At 43.6% G+C, this 14205-nt stretch overlaps 1 protein-coding gene across 1 annotated transcript; it reads right to left on the bottom strand.

Moving 5' to 3' along the window:
- Window positions 1–321: 321 nt before the first annotated feature.
- Window positions 322–13832, bottom strand: LOC139655234 (transcription initiation factor TFIID subunit 4-like). The gene is made up of 16 exons (XM_071532580.1): window positions 13598–13832; window positions 12601–13422; window positions 11645–11799; window positions 11426–11545; window positions 10008–10163; window positions 9655–9777; window positions 9291–9380; window positions 7900–8127; window positions 6778–6913; window positions 6044–6158; window positions 3793–3962; window positions 3518–3648; window positions 2567–2692; window positions 2404–2460; window positions 2169–2288; window positions 322–2032 (listed from the first exon to the last, which is right to left on the bottom strand). The coding sequence occupies exons 1-16, from the start codon at window positions 13830–13832 to the stop codon at window positions 1865–1867; spliced, it is 2952 nt and encodes a 983-aa protein (XP_071388681.1). The 3' UTR covers window positions 322–1864.
- Between the last annotated feature and the right edge of the window lie 373 nt (window positions 13833–14205).

Genomic DNA, 14205 nt, shown 5'->3' with positions numbered 1-14205 from the left:
GCAGATTGAAGTCTTTGTTCTCCAGTGTCTAGTTTGGACATAGTGATTTGTGCTCACAAATAGAGCTGACATAGGCCATAGAAATAACATGTAAATTGTTAAATGGAGTGGTACTCCCACACAGGAATAAGAGACTGTTGACAATTTCAACACTGCTTGTGGCCTTAATTAGTATTCTGGGCTTCAAAGTGAGCTACGAGGACTTGAAGAGCAATCATCGCTCCACCAATTAAGACAAAACACAAGATTTTTTTTTTCTTTTTAATGGAGATCATTCTCTCTCTCAATCCTTTATAAAACAATAGCAATTAAAAACCTTTTTTAATTAGAATATTTACATATCAACAAGTGGCTGTGCAAAATTTACAAGATATTGGTACATATATTTCTGTGTCTCCACTTTGCATGTGTTATATAAAAAAAAATGCATGAATCCAGAGTAAGGTGTGTAACAGTTAATTGGGCAATGGTATCAATACTGATTGATAAGCAGTGATCAAGATTATTCTTGAGAGACAATTTTGCCCAATGTGAAATTATCCTCAACTGATAAATCTACAAATAACAAACCAAAGTATTTACAGTAATAAAATTTGCCAATAGACATTCTTTCATAAAATAATGACAAAAAGGTATAAAGAACAAAATTAGTATGTGCACTAAAAATATAAAAAGTTATAAAGTAGGTATGTCTGTCTGACCAACTAATTTTAGAAAGCTGATCTGTCAAAGCGCAATCCTTATTCTGCATTTCATCCCCATGTTTCCCCATATGGCCTCCCTCCAGTCATAAATATCAAAATGTGGACATCCAACTACTCGAAAAAAGTCTCTTTCACTGAAATGACTGCAATCAACAACGAATTATTGCGATTCGTTTCTCCAAAAATATTCTTTTCTTTTAACACGTTCTCAACCATTCCTTCATCCTGGTCTGCCTGTGACTGACAGGTGTCAGGAACACTCACAGTAAGAATGCTACAGTGGCCCGAGGTCAAATACCAATACATTGGTGATTACGTTATACACAATATATGACATATAAATAATCATTTCGTTTCCAATCAAGCCAAACAAATAAAGCACACAACAAAACAGAAAAACCTGGAAGAGAATTGATGGGGAGATGAAGTTACTTCGATTAGACTGATCACAATGTTAGACAATTATGATTCATATGGCTTAATTTGGCAAGAAGGCAACTCAGCAGATGACAGGACTATTAATCTGGGTAAAACAATCCACAGGTATTAAAACTGTGCTAAAATATACTACAAATGCATGATAAATTAAAATCTTGTCTGCTAAGAACTAAAATCATCATGGTTGTCTTTGCATTTCACTTAAAGTGTTTCACCTCGAATGTTTAGATGTTCAAAATAAGCATTACCTCCGTATTGTAAAATCAGGCAGTTACACCTTATCAGCATGTAACTAAAATGTGTTTCACACTGATTTGCTGCTAGTATATTGATGTCCTCGTAATGACCAGGTTTCCAAATCTTTACTTGCCAATTCAGCTAAAGATGTTTTGCGTGTGGGCAGCGAGGGGCAGTGTGTGAGGTGAGGTGTGGTCGGGTGCAACTAGTCTCTACAGAGCAAACGGAGCTGGGAGGCACACTGAAAGCAGGGCCGAGTCTCGCTTTCCGCTCCATCTCTGTGTTGAAAATACAAAAGGCCTGTGCTTTAGGAGGCTGGAAAAGCTGATACCTCTCCGGTGTTCCAGTTATCTCTTTTCCCTTAGACAGAGGTCTCTCGTCATTCAGCGGTGAGTCATCAAAGTATCAGCGGAAAGGGCCTGAGTCGATGGTCAACTCTCCTTCCTTGACGCCATTGAGTGAAGCTGGTTGTTTTAATGCGTGTGCTATTTGAGGAAGCCTTTATAGAGCAGGTGCGAGTGACTGGTCCCCCTCTCGTTCTCCAGGCAGAAGAGCAGGTCCCTGAGGTTGACCCTGGTGATGCGCTGCCGCATAAACTGCCTGGAGCCCCCTCCACTGGAGCCTCCGGGTTGGGAGGAGCCGGACCCCGAGCCCTGGGGGGTGAAGGGGAGGAAATACGAGAAAGAAAAACATACTATTTAACATGTCATCTTCTTTCTTTGTTTAACAAGTTTAACCAGTTCAAATATGACACAACTTGTCTGTGGCAAATGGTAACATGTTTAGCACCTCTGCGCTGGCACCGCTAACAGGAGAGTCCGTTTTCCGTTTTCTCCTCGGGCCGATGGCTGCCAGTGCCGTTAGGTTGGCTTCTCTCTGCCTGATCTGAGCCAGCTCCTGCTGCTGCATCTGGAAAACAGGCAAAAACACACAGGTTAGGAGTCAATCTCACTCGCTCACAAACTTGCCATAGTGGTTCACAAAGCAGTCACAGCAGTCTATGCTTTTGTTAGCATACGCTCACCTCTTTGGCCTTCTGTTTGAGTCGAAGTTGCTCCGGGTCCTCTTGCCGTGACCGAGACTGCAGTAACACAGGGGACATTTTAAAAATTCAAGATGGGCACTAGAAGACACCAATAACATGTTCAGTTTATGGATGGGTGGCTGATTTCTTAAGTGTTGGCTACCTTGGCAGCCTTCATGAGGATCTCCCTCTCCTGCTCTTCCTTCCTTTGCTTCTCCATCTGGTCCAGCTGCTCAAAGAATTTGAGTTGAGCCCGCACATCGCTGACCTGCTCATGTCGCTCGTCCTCCTGAAGGAGGGATGGATGGAGGGCGTAAGCAAGGACAGAAAAATACAACAGGACAGGAAAAAGACCTATGGTGACCTTACACTAGAAGATATTTGACGAAATTCTGTCTGAATAAAATCACGGCAGTTGCTGCACACTCCCGTCACCACAATCGTTAGGTGGAAAACTCAGTCAGAGCCATCCTAATGCAGTCTTTTTCTCGTCTTGACCGTTACGACAAAATCAGAGTAGACAGACAGAGTAGTAAACTAGAGTTTACTACTCTGTCTGTAGTAAACACAACACAAGGAAGCACAAGTCACAGTTCTGTTGGACCGTCAAACTGGAGGAGAAACTGGTGGAGCTGTGGAGAGATTGAGAGTAGTGACCTAGCTACATTTATCTCTCTCTTTAGCTCTCTTTCTCTGTGTGTTGTGTATGTGTGGTTTGCTGTGTGTGTGTGTGTGTATGTGTGTGTGTAGATGTAGATGGTGGAGGAGGGGGATGTTGTGGCTTCATTCACACTCAAATATCATAGTCCATTATCAGTGTTTTCAGCCTGTATAATGCTTCACATTTGCTGAAAACCGGCGTGATGCAAGCAAGGAACTATAGTACTACCAAGTCTTTTAATGTGTGATGCTGAATAATTCTCAGTCTTAACAGAATCTTAAAATGTGAGAATCTCTAGGACTAAAAACTCATGATTTGAGACAGATTGTTGTATAATGTGAGAGTGTGTCAGACTAAATGTCTTCTAATGTATGGTAGGCATAAGACTGACTAAAGACTGATTAAATGGCAATGGTTCTCACCCGCTCTCAAACTGAAACAGTTTTGTCTCACCTTGAATGTTATGTTTTTTTGCTGCGCTGCTTCTGACACTTTTTCCAGCAGGTTTTGTAGCCGCTGCTGTGTAGCGTGGGAAATGAAGTTGATCACTTCTGGGCCCAACTCGCTGACACCAAACTTCTTGCCTGTCACAACAGGGGGAGTGTCAGAGTCAGACAGGGTGTGACAGGGTATACTTTCTGAAACACGTACTTGCTGTGCATGTCCATCAAAGGTTTGTGTGTGTGTGTGTGTGTGTGTGTGTGTGTGTACGTGTGCATGTGTCTCACAAATCTCCAGAGCTCTTCGGGTGAGTAAGGAGGTGGAGAGGAAGGCCTCGTCCTTACAGGATCGGGTCACCGTGCCAACAAGCTCAGAGTTGGTTGCTAGGATACGAGCGCTCTCCTCTGACAAGTTGACGCCTGCCATGGAGGCCACATCGTTGATATCATCATCATCCCTGGATGAAATAAAAGCTGATGAGCCTCATAATTGGAAAAAAGAATCAGAGGTCATATGATAAATGTGAGAAATGAGTTTAAAAGTCATAGGGTCAGACATAAACAGCAGCACAGGTCACATCATTTTTTTGACGTCAGAAGTATACATTTAGTGACAGTTTTGTCAAAGTCACTGTTTACTTTACATTTAGCTGCAATAGTAGCTGGAAAAATGTAAATACAATGAAAATTCATCATCTGTACTTATTGCTCAATCCATCCAAAAGATTGCATTTATAATACAATCAGTATGTTCATATATCACACCATAAATACACAAATAAGAGCCATTCCTCTACTGGAACTGATCCTGGAATGGATCCAGGAGCAAACCTAGGTCGCAGAACAAAATTACCCCAAATCTGCAAAAAACCTACAGGAAATAATGTAATTTAGACCCAGTCAAGTCTCATTATCCTTGGTGCCCATGAAAAACTTTGTACCTCCAATTTTGTTATTTTCCCCTAAATGTAAGGCTATACAAATTACAGAAACATTCAATGGAAAATAAAGTGGAAAGTAAAGAAATGGGTGAAGAAATGTCAGTTTGAGAGTGGCCAGTGCTTTCAGCAAACACTTGGGAGCACTTTACACCCGCCAAGCCCCAAAGACTGGTAACATATATTAATCCAAAAGTATCATCCAACACACTGGGCACGACAATATCATTTGAATGCCATGGTTATATACGGTCTATGGTCTTTTCCTGTTTTAAAAACCACCATACGTTCTCTCTAACTGTGAGCAAATCAAATTTAAGCAAAACAAAACAAGGTATCTGTATCAATCAGGCTACTGATTAGTTAGGCTGATCTACACAAAGCGGTACCGACTTTTTTAAAAATATTATTTTAGGAGTGTTTGTGTGTGCGTGCGTATGAGAGAGAGAGAGAGAGAGAGAGAGAGAGAGAGAGAGAGAGAGAGAGAGGGGGGGGGGGGGGGGGTTGACAGGTTTGACCTATTTAAATGAATTCTTGTTTATTTTTCTCATTTGAAAGTCAGATGTTTGTTTGTCCTGAGAGTAGTCTGTAAGAAACAGATAAAACTGGAATGCAAAGTTAATTCTTTGCTTTATTTGGAATGGTTGAAACTGGTAGCTGTTTTACTGATAAAAAGCCTAGGTATCCCATTCTAAATGAAGGCCTTTTAAACTTAGAAATTCTTTTGTCTTTGCACAGTGCCTAAAGATAAGTTAGCCTCTCACTCACAAGTGCTTTAGACTTCCTCTGTTGCCCTGCATTTGCACACTTTCTTCATGAGCACCTTCACATTACATTGAGTTAATTACCTTTTTGTAGATTACTTTAACAGCACTAATTGAGGAAATTACTCCCTTTATTACTCCCTATATTAGAGATGGTAGTCTAGACTGAATCGCAACCAGGCCTAGTTTTTTTTTTCTGAACACAATTCAGGGGAAAAGAACAGAATTTAAGAAGTATTAAGAAAGTACCCTCAGTAAAAATTGGCAGATGAACATGTGCAAGACTTTTCCAAGTCATATGCTATTTCAACATTTCATTTCAACAAAATGCTCTCACTGTATACAATATTCAATATACAGACCTGGGCCATATAACGTACAAATCATTCTCCAGGTTTGTTAAGCCTGCTTGAGGTAATAGATGGGGTGTGAGGTTTACTGCATCAAGACTCTTCAGATAGTGTCAAGCATGTTGTCAATCAGATGTATGCCAACTGACTTTCTTGTGAGTGTCTAAACTTTCCAGCACCTGCTGTATTGTTCTATTTGGCAAACTCTGCCCATCTGGCACACGTGTGAGGTAAAACAAACCATACCAAGAGGCACTTGAGCTGCCTAACGTCCCACCATAATCACCATGATATATTTAACATAAACAGTTATGGTAATGAGATCATTAATTAAGCAGTTTGCTAATTAATGCATTAATTAGCAAATATTTTTATGTCAACATACTTGTCTTCACATAACACAAGGGTGGTATTAATATGAACTCTGTATCTTAAAGCATTAAGGAGTTCCAGTATAGTAGTTTCTGACTGCAGATGTGAGACAAACCTGAAGGTTCCTCCCCCCGCTTCCTTCAGTTTGTTCTTCTGAGCAGCAGTGAGAGCGGACTGAGCTGCTAGCACTCCTTTAGCCCCTGGAGCCAAAGTCTGCTTCATCACTGGAACTAACACACACACGCAGAGAAGATGGAAAGAAGCAAATTCAGTTTTCAATTATTGACAGAGATGTAATGAATGGTATACGGTTATTACATAATTCAAATTTCTAGTGGTTTAGAATCACATTTGTCAGCCCTGTACAATATGAGTGACCTGCAGCTATAAACTGTAGCCACAAGATGGCAGTGTTTCCATACTGTACACAGTGACAGGGTGCCAGACCAGACATGATGGACAGAGAGCCAGGACAGCGAACACACCAGCACTTAACACATTACTGCCATCCCCACTCGCTAATAGCAGCCATGCTCAGACAGAGCCAATACATTTCTGCCTGACCATTTCTGTCAGCGACCTCCTTCATTGCCATTGTTCAGCCTCTGAGTTTGTCCCACAGCGGCCCAATGGGAAACTACCTCACACTGGGAGGCTAGCAGCCACACAGGCTGCAAACCATTTACAGCATCAATAATAGATTTATATCCAAAAACAATGATGATACACAATTAACTGTCAGGCTATTCAGACCACTGTGTGGAAGAAATACATGAATTTTAAGTGACTGCACAAGTATGTGGGAATGCAAAAGTGGTCTCTTGAACACACACACACACACACACACACCTGTCTGCAGCTGTTTGACCACCTGCGGCTGGCCCATGATGATGCGACTGTGAGTCTGTCCTCTGAGCGTAACCATGGGAGACTGAGCCAGGGTCACCTGAGGCCTCACCATCGTCCCGTGCTGCTGGGGTACTATCTACACACATACAGAGAGACGGTCAGAAACACAGAGAGGACAGACAAGTAAGAGAATCCAGAACTCACACACAGAGGTATCCAGTTATAAGTGCATGTCAATCACAGTATCTAAGCACAGGTGTTCAGATACAGGTAATTATATCTGATATATAGCTGGTCTGGGTATTTTGAGGTATTGGTATCAGCAACAGGTTGTTTGATTAACTTCAGATTTGCAAATGTATTTATTTAAACCCCCCTGCCCCCCGATTAATCCATTTATGTAAATTGACATAAAAAAGTATCAGTCATGTCTGCAGTCTGGAATTACTTTCAACTGGAAACTGAAAACAGTCAAACAGTTAACTGCGCTGTTTGCAATGCAAGTGTATGGAGGGGTGGCAGCAGTAGAGCTAATTACAATACTAACTAATTTAATCGGGCCTTTGAAGAAACCACCATTTGAAGGAGTACAACAAGCTCTCGCAGATAGTAGCTCATAAGAAGTCTGCGCCTAGGCTGCAAACATTAGGGGATGTGCTGAAATAACTAGATAAATGAACCCACAACAGTGAAAAGCTAAAAGCAAAAAACAAAACAAAATGAATTGCACTGGATGACGAGCCCCTATTGGTGGTGGAGAATGTGGGGTTTGGCTGATTAATGGAGCTTTTGGAGCAACTCAGACACTGCCTTTCCACAACTGTACAACAAGGTATGTGAACACCTGTTGGACTGTTTGTAGTGAAACTAACTGCATCTTTCAGACATTTGCAGTTCAAACATCTACCCCATGTCACTGTTGGGTTTGACTGCGCACTGGATTGCTTCAAGCTTTACTTTACAAAGTGTGGTGTTGAAAAATAAACTTTTCAATGAATTAAAAAAAATACTGAATCAGTACTCGGTACCTGCAGATACTCAATATTTAATCATCCGGAACCGTATCGGAGACAAAAAAAAACTCAGCCCCCTATAGGTAACAATCCCCAGCTGCGATATTACCAGGCCAGGTTTACTGTGAGGCGTCTGAGTCAGGCTGATGACCGCGGCCTTGGTCCCGGCAGTGCTGGTCGTGGTGGTGGCAGCGGTGGAGAGTGGGGGTCGGAGCACCACAGCGGTAAGAGCTGTGGAGGCTGCTGCAGCAGGCTGAGGGCTGGGCTGAGGGAGCAGGCTCTGCTGGATGAAGGCTTCAGAGTCTGGGGTCATCTGACGCAGTGCTGGGAGACTTCTCTGGTGGCACAGACAGAAGGAGAGAAAGGGTCAGCTGTATTCAGTTTGGCAAAGACAAAAACCTGGCCTCCTAACAAAAACACACCAGATACATTTGGTTTGGAGATGTGAATGAATAGTCCATTATTGTCATGAGAACTTGATAAATGCTTTTATAAGTTTGTGTGAAGAATTTGTCTTGGGCACACTTAACAAGACTAAGAGTATAACAGTGCCACAACATTGTGTCCCTGCCAGGAATCAAACTCGGGTCTCTGACTGCTATCTAACTCCCTGCAGCACACGTGTTCATGAAGTGGTGAACAGAGTGACCGGCTGACTGACCGACCGACAATGCGATCCATAGAGCCCCTGCTGTCGCGGGGCTAAAAATGGACTAGAACAAATGTCTTGCTGACATTAATTAAAAGCCATTTTTACAAATACAAACTTGTCATATGGAACACCAATGCTTCCTTTATCAGACATCCTTAACATCCTTTATCTAAAAATTCCCCCCATCCAAAGTGCTGCTTTCCTATTCCCACAAATTTGGTGAATGACCCTACTGTCAGTTAATCTACAGTATTTAAATGGGTTTATCAATGCATATCATTTTTGTAACAATTCAAACATATTTTGGAGTCCAAAGTCAATTTCAACAATTGGACATATCGCTGTGCAAACATTGGAAGAGCCATTTATTGCAATTACTTTAATTTTCTCCTTAGTCTTGTATTAGTGGGCAATGCTACAGCTTAAGTCACCATTTTGTCAACAAATAGTTGGGGAAGAAAGGGGAATGATAAATATGTTTTAAGAATTACTTTGATTGTGGTTAAACTGATAAAGTTGATTGTCACTATTAGTTTTTATATATTGTATATTCTCTTTCTCATGTCAAATACTCTCTCTTTGACAATATTCTGATGGTTCTGTGTCACTGAGACTCAATGGCAGGCACTTTGTGTTCAGCGTTTACCCTCGTCCCGCCACTCACAGGCACCATCTGACCACAAAAGCTGAACATGCAGCATCTTATCCAATCTGCCATTTGGAAAGGATCTAATTCACGTGGCGGAGTGGGGGTATTCCAACTAAGGACTGAATTTACACTGAGGGGTGAGGACATGCAGCATCAACCACTTTATACATGAATGCCTGCTGATGGCCATTGGTCTCACCTTAAGGAAAGGCACAAGATACGGCTGTGGCGAGGAGTTGAGCTCCCGGTATAACCTACTGGTGAAATCCTCCGGCTCAATCTTCCCCTCCTGTGGTGCAATAAATACACAGAGAATGGATTAGAGTAGACAAATCTGACAGGACAAGTGTGTGTGTGTGTGTGTGTGTGTGTGTGTGTGTGTGTGTGTGTGTGTGTGTATGTATGTATGGGGGGAGGGTTAAGAGAAGATGAAGATTCACATGGTAAAACTGAGGCCACAGAGATAAAGTAGTGACAGAGTGACAGAGAGATGGTGAGAGAGATGCAGGGAGGTAAAGAATAAAGGAAAGAGAGAGAGAGAAAGAAGGAGAAAAAAGACGTACCAGCAGGTTCTTGACCAGCTCCTTGACGTTGGCAGTGGTCTCGGAGGACTGCTTCCCACTGGATGCCAGCTTGATCAGCGTGGACAGGAAGTTTTTACACTTTTTCACGTTCTCCAGCGTCTCCTGCAAACATGCAAACACACAAAACACCATATGACAATTTCTCTTGAATATACACACTACATTGGAAGCAGAAATGCAAAGCGGAATGCAACAATATCGTAAAATTCCATACTTTTGTTTTATTTGTTTTTTTCCGATATAATGTGCACAATTAAGAATCAGTGAAGCTCATAACTGAATTTCTGATGGAACACAGAGAGAACCATTCAAGTTTAGGACTTGTCTCTTACAGCACTGATAGGCGTGGGAGCAATAGGGGTCCCAACGGCCCCGGGGGGCCCGACCCTCTGTGTTACTGCTGTGGCTGCAGATCCGGGCTGCACCGCAGTGGGCGTCCCTAGCGGCTGTCCTGGGGTGGTGGCAGTTCCTCCCAGCATGATGGTGTTCTATATGAGTCAGTGGAGAGACAGTCACGGGATGAGACCAGGGAAAATGACAGGGTCAGAGTAACAAATTTGACAGGTCTGGTCTAGGGGCACGATGGATTCAGCTTGTGCCGAGACAAAAAAACTTTTTTTTTTTAACTGTTATTTTTCCCAAGGACGGGCTGTGCTAAATATGCATGCTCTTCTTCCAGCACTACACTGCTCGACATTTGTACATTTACATACATGCACAACTGGGAGCTGAGCAGTGCAATCGCAGCCTTTTTGGCTCAAGTGCCTAGGGCTGGTAAACAAAAAAAATAAATAAATAAAAAATGTACTTGCCAAGAATAATTTCTACCTGTCAAAATATTTTTTTTCATACAAATATGTCCCTCCACCTGTTTTCGGTGCTATCTTGTGTATACAATCAGGTACTGTGTGAAACATTCAACAAAGAGACTAGCGGATTTAGAGTTTTAATGTAAAACTTGCTCACTCACTTATATAACGCCTCTTTATTTTTGTCTTCATCTTCATTTTTTCTTTTTGGTGGCGTCACACCTGCTATGTGTCGCCACATGGGAATAACGATAAGTCTCAACCAACGTTAGGCTAATTAACCATCCAAACAGAAACAGAAGGAGAAGTTTGCAACAGGTTTAGATGCTACCACTGTGTCTAGAGCCAGTGTAACAGGCAGCCAATCAACAGCCTGTTTGATACCGAGCAATTGTTTTGCTTTGATTGGATCTCCTCACAGTCAGAGAGTGTGTGGTGGTCAGCGGGGACAAAGTTTGAGAACGGGCAAAGACCAAAGACCGTGTATAACTGAAGCAGTCAAATGATGTCGTCTCAAAGCTACCGGCCAGTTAGGTGCATGACCCTTATTGATTTGCATTGATTTTTGAAGCCAAAGACATATTTTGCCAGTATTTGGCAATTTGGTGGATGTTAATTTCATACCCTGAATTAGGAATTGAATGTCTTGCTCAAGGGCATTTCGGTGGCAACTGTTGCTGTGTGTGTGTGTGTGTATGTGGGCGGGGTGGAGGTGAGGGGGTGGTTTTAAGGATTCGAACTAGCACACTTGCAGTCACAAGTCTGCTTCTCTAACCTTTCGGCTAGCCCTTCCCTCCTTATAACACATACATATATTTGTGGTTAGACAGGTGGGAAGTCTGTGGCGTCATGTCATGATGCCGAGCCACGGGTCATGACATGTATCTACATGTAGAGAGCCTGGCAGTCGGAGTCATGACAGAAGTAGAGTATCCATCTACCTGCAGAACAGGAGGCCTCTGCAGTGTGGTGGTGGCCTGCACACTGGTCTGGACTGTGGAGCCTTGCTTGATAATGGTAGTGGGGGTCACCTGACGAGCCAGCAGGGACGCCCCTTGAGCCTTCAGAACAGAATGGGGTATTAAATGTTTGTAAATATGCATGAGTATCACTGCATTTTCTGTGTGTGTGTGTGTGTGTGTGTCCATCAGTGCTGGTACCTGTACAGAGGTGATCTGGACAGGTGGAGTGCTGGTGGGGGCTGCAGGTCGTGGTGTCATGGCACTTTGGGACTGCGACTGGGCCTGCATCTGGGCCAAGGTCTGCTGGTGGATCATCAACAGCTGCCCACTCTCACTGCGAACCAGGACCATCCCTGCAAGGGGCAAATGCCAGAGGGGTTGAGGGGTCAAAGGTCATGGCTTGCCTGTCCTGGCCAGTCTCTAATTACTTTCACACTCTGTACTGAGCATGACAGCCTGTAGGTAGGCAGACAGGTAGGCAAGTGTAAAAGCTTGGAGTAAAATCTGAGGCCAGAAACACACAGTCCAGCCCTCACTAATATATTCTGAACACACTCCAGCCCTTAACCTCTGCAAGCAACTCCTCAAAAACACACTCAGATAAGAGAAAGATACTTAAAGATAAACATTAAATAGCTGTTAGTATGTAAATAGTTTGCTGTTATCTCTGACAAGACAATGGAAGGAGAATCAATAGATTGCAACAGTTTGTCATGGTTTGACGCGCTATAGGACAAATAATTCGGCTGACTGTCCCTGAAGGCTCTGACTGAGTCTGTCCTGCAATTAGAACATTGTCCACCTCTAATCTGCTTTTTGCCTCCAAGCACAGTCAATACAATGTCCCCTCATCTTACGAAAAAAATGTATCCAAGGACTCTCAAACCACAAATCGCCATGCCACCTATTCACATAACAGCAGCTAAGATAAACAAAACAAAGAATGCTTTTGAGTTTGGTAGCCCATAAGATTTTAGACATGCTGCAACAAGTTCCCTAACAGAGTTAGTGCTGCTTGGCATCCCTTTTTACTCTGAAACCCTAACCCTAACTCAACCCAACACTGTTTCACATCTAATAGGCAACACCAAAACTTGCAAAAGAAAAACTCAAAATGCATCTAAGCTGACAGCTTTCCAACTTGTCAAACTTACCTGCGGGAAGCTGGATGTTTTGGATGTTTGGAGCGTTTGGTTGTGGCTGGGTGATTCGAGGGGCCAACACTTGAGGAGCAATAGCTCGTATTCCACCAGGACAAGCGGCAGCGAGTGTTGATGGTATTGAAGTCCTCACGTTTTGCAAAACAGTCGGGCTTTTCGCTGTTGCGCCTGTCGCAACACTGGGAGCCGCGACGTGTGCAGTAGTCTGAATGATAGTTTTTGGAGATTCAAATTTGTTGACTAGGGGGCCTGGACCAGCGGTGCTGGTAACACTGACAACTGCTGATGTTAAGCCTGTGGTGGGGTTGCCCCCGCTTTGCGAGGTAATAGTGGGAGATTGCATAGATGGCCTTACGAGCGTGACTGTGGGAACACTGTTCAGAGAGGGCTGAGACGAGATCACAGTCGAAGTGACAGCGTTCTGCGCATTCGTCGAAGAGGTTTGAATAATAGTGCTAGATGGTACGGACAAAACTGCTGCGGTTCCTTTAGTCACAGAGCCAGGTCCGTTATTGACAACAGTGACAGCGGGCAGCGAGTTGTTGCCGCTGCTGTCACTAGGCGCGCCTCCGGGAATATGCGAGTTCACCACAACATTACTTCCATTCAAAGTTTGAACACTAGTCGCTCCGGGTTTCCCGATCCCAGACGCAGCATCGGGCACTGCTGTAACAACACCACTAGCTGTCCCCGTCTTGGACAGACTCTGTCCGGCTGTCATGCTCGATCCCGCCGCTGATGTGGTCCCGGCTGCTCCATCCATGGTTGAACCGTGGGACCTCGCACTGTTAATGACACCTCCTTGCACTCCTGTCCCTACAGCAGCGGAAACACATGAAAAACAAGGGGAATGGCGAACGTTTTCCAATGCAACTCACAGATTACCATTAGTTTCGCAAAAGAAAAAGTGCGGCTAAATTAGATAAAATCAGCAGAACAACGTGACCAAAATTAGCTAACGTTAGCTAACCGGAGTGGGCAGCTATCTTACCTGCTTTAGCGAGCTCTTGTTGTGAAAGTCCCATTTTGCTGCCCTGGACATTGGAATTACTACCTACAGCTGAGTTGCCAACGTGATTTGCTGTAGACTGGACCCTGGTCGTGGTGTTAACGTGACCTGCTCCTGTTAGCTCAGACTCCAGAGATCCGACTAGATCACTAACTACTTTTTCGTCCACCTCTGTGTTGAAGAAAACATCATCCAGCAAATCGGAGCCCGCCGCCATCTTTGCCCAGCTACGCTCGCTCGTGAGACGCATGCGCCGATTGGATGTACCCTCCATGACGAGGCCTTCCCCGGCGCTCTGATTGGTTTCTTCCAGAAATAAAGCTTGGAATAAATGGTTACAAGCTGCAGTGTAGGGTGCCAGCTCTGTCAGACGGCACCAGAGGAAAACAAGGAAACCAGACAGGGAGCTGCTTTCGGTGGGACTTTGCCACAGCGAAGAGCCTCTCTGGGACAGTTTTGATTATGCAGAATGTGTATTTGCAGATTTATGGACACCATCGAAACGTTTTTTTTTATCTATTTAAGTTGTTAGTAGACGACTCAAAATGGCTGCGTTGTATTTTTTTTTACCAAGGGACCGACAGCAGCTG

This window comes from Centroberyx affinis, unplaced genomic scaffold (genome assembly GCF_046629955.1).
Source record: "Centroberyx affinis isolate AG114_WGS23_722 - 3 ecotype Tasmania unplaced genomic scaffold, CSIRO-AGI_Caff_v1 ptg002216l_1, whole genome shotgun sequence".
NCBI lineage: Eukaryota > Metazoa > Chordata > Actinopteri > Beryciformes > Berycidae > Centroberyx > Centroberyx affinis.
Note: the sequence above shows the minus strand (reverse complement) of the source record. Positions and strands in the feature narration are given on the sequence as shown.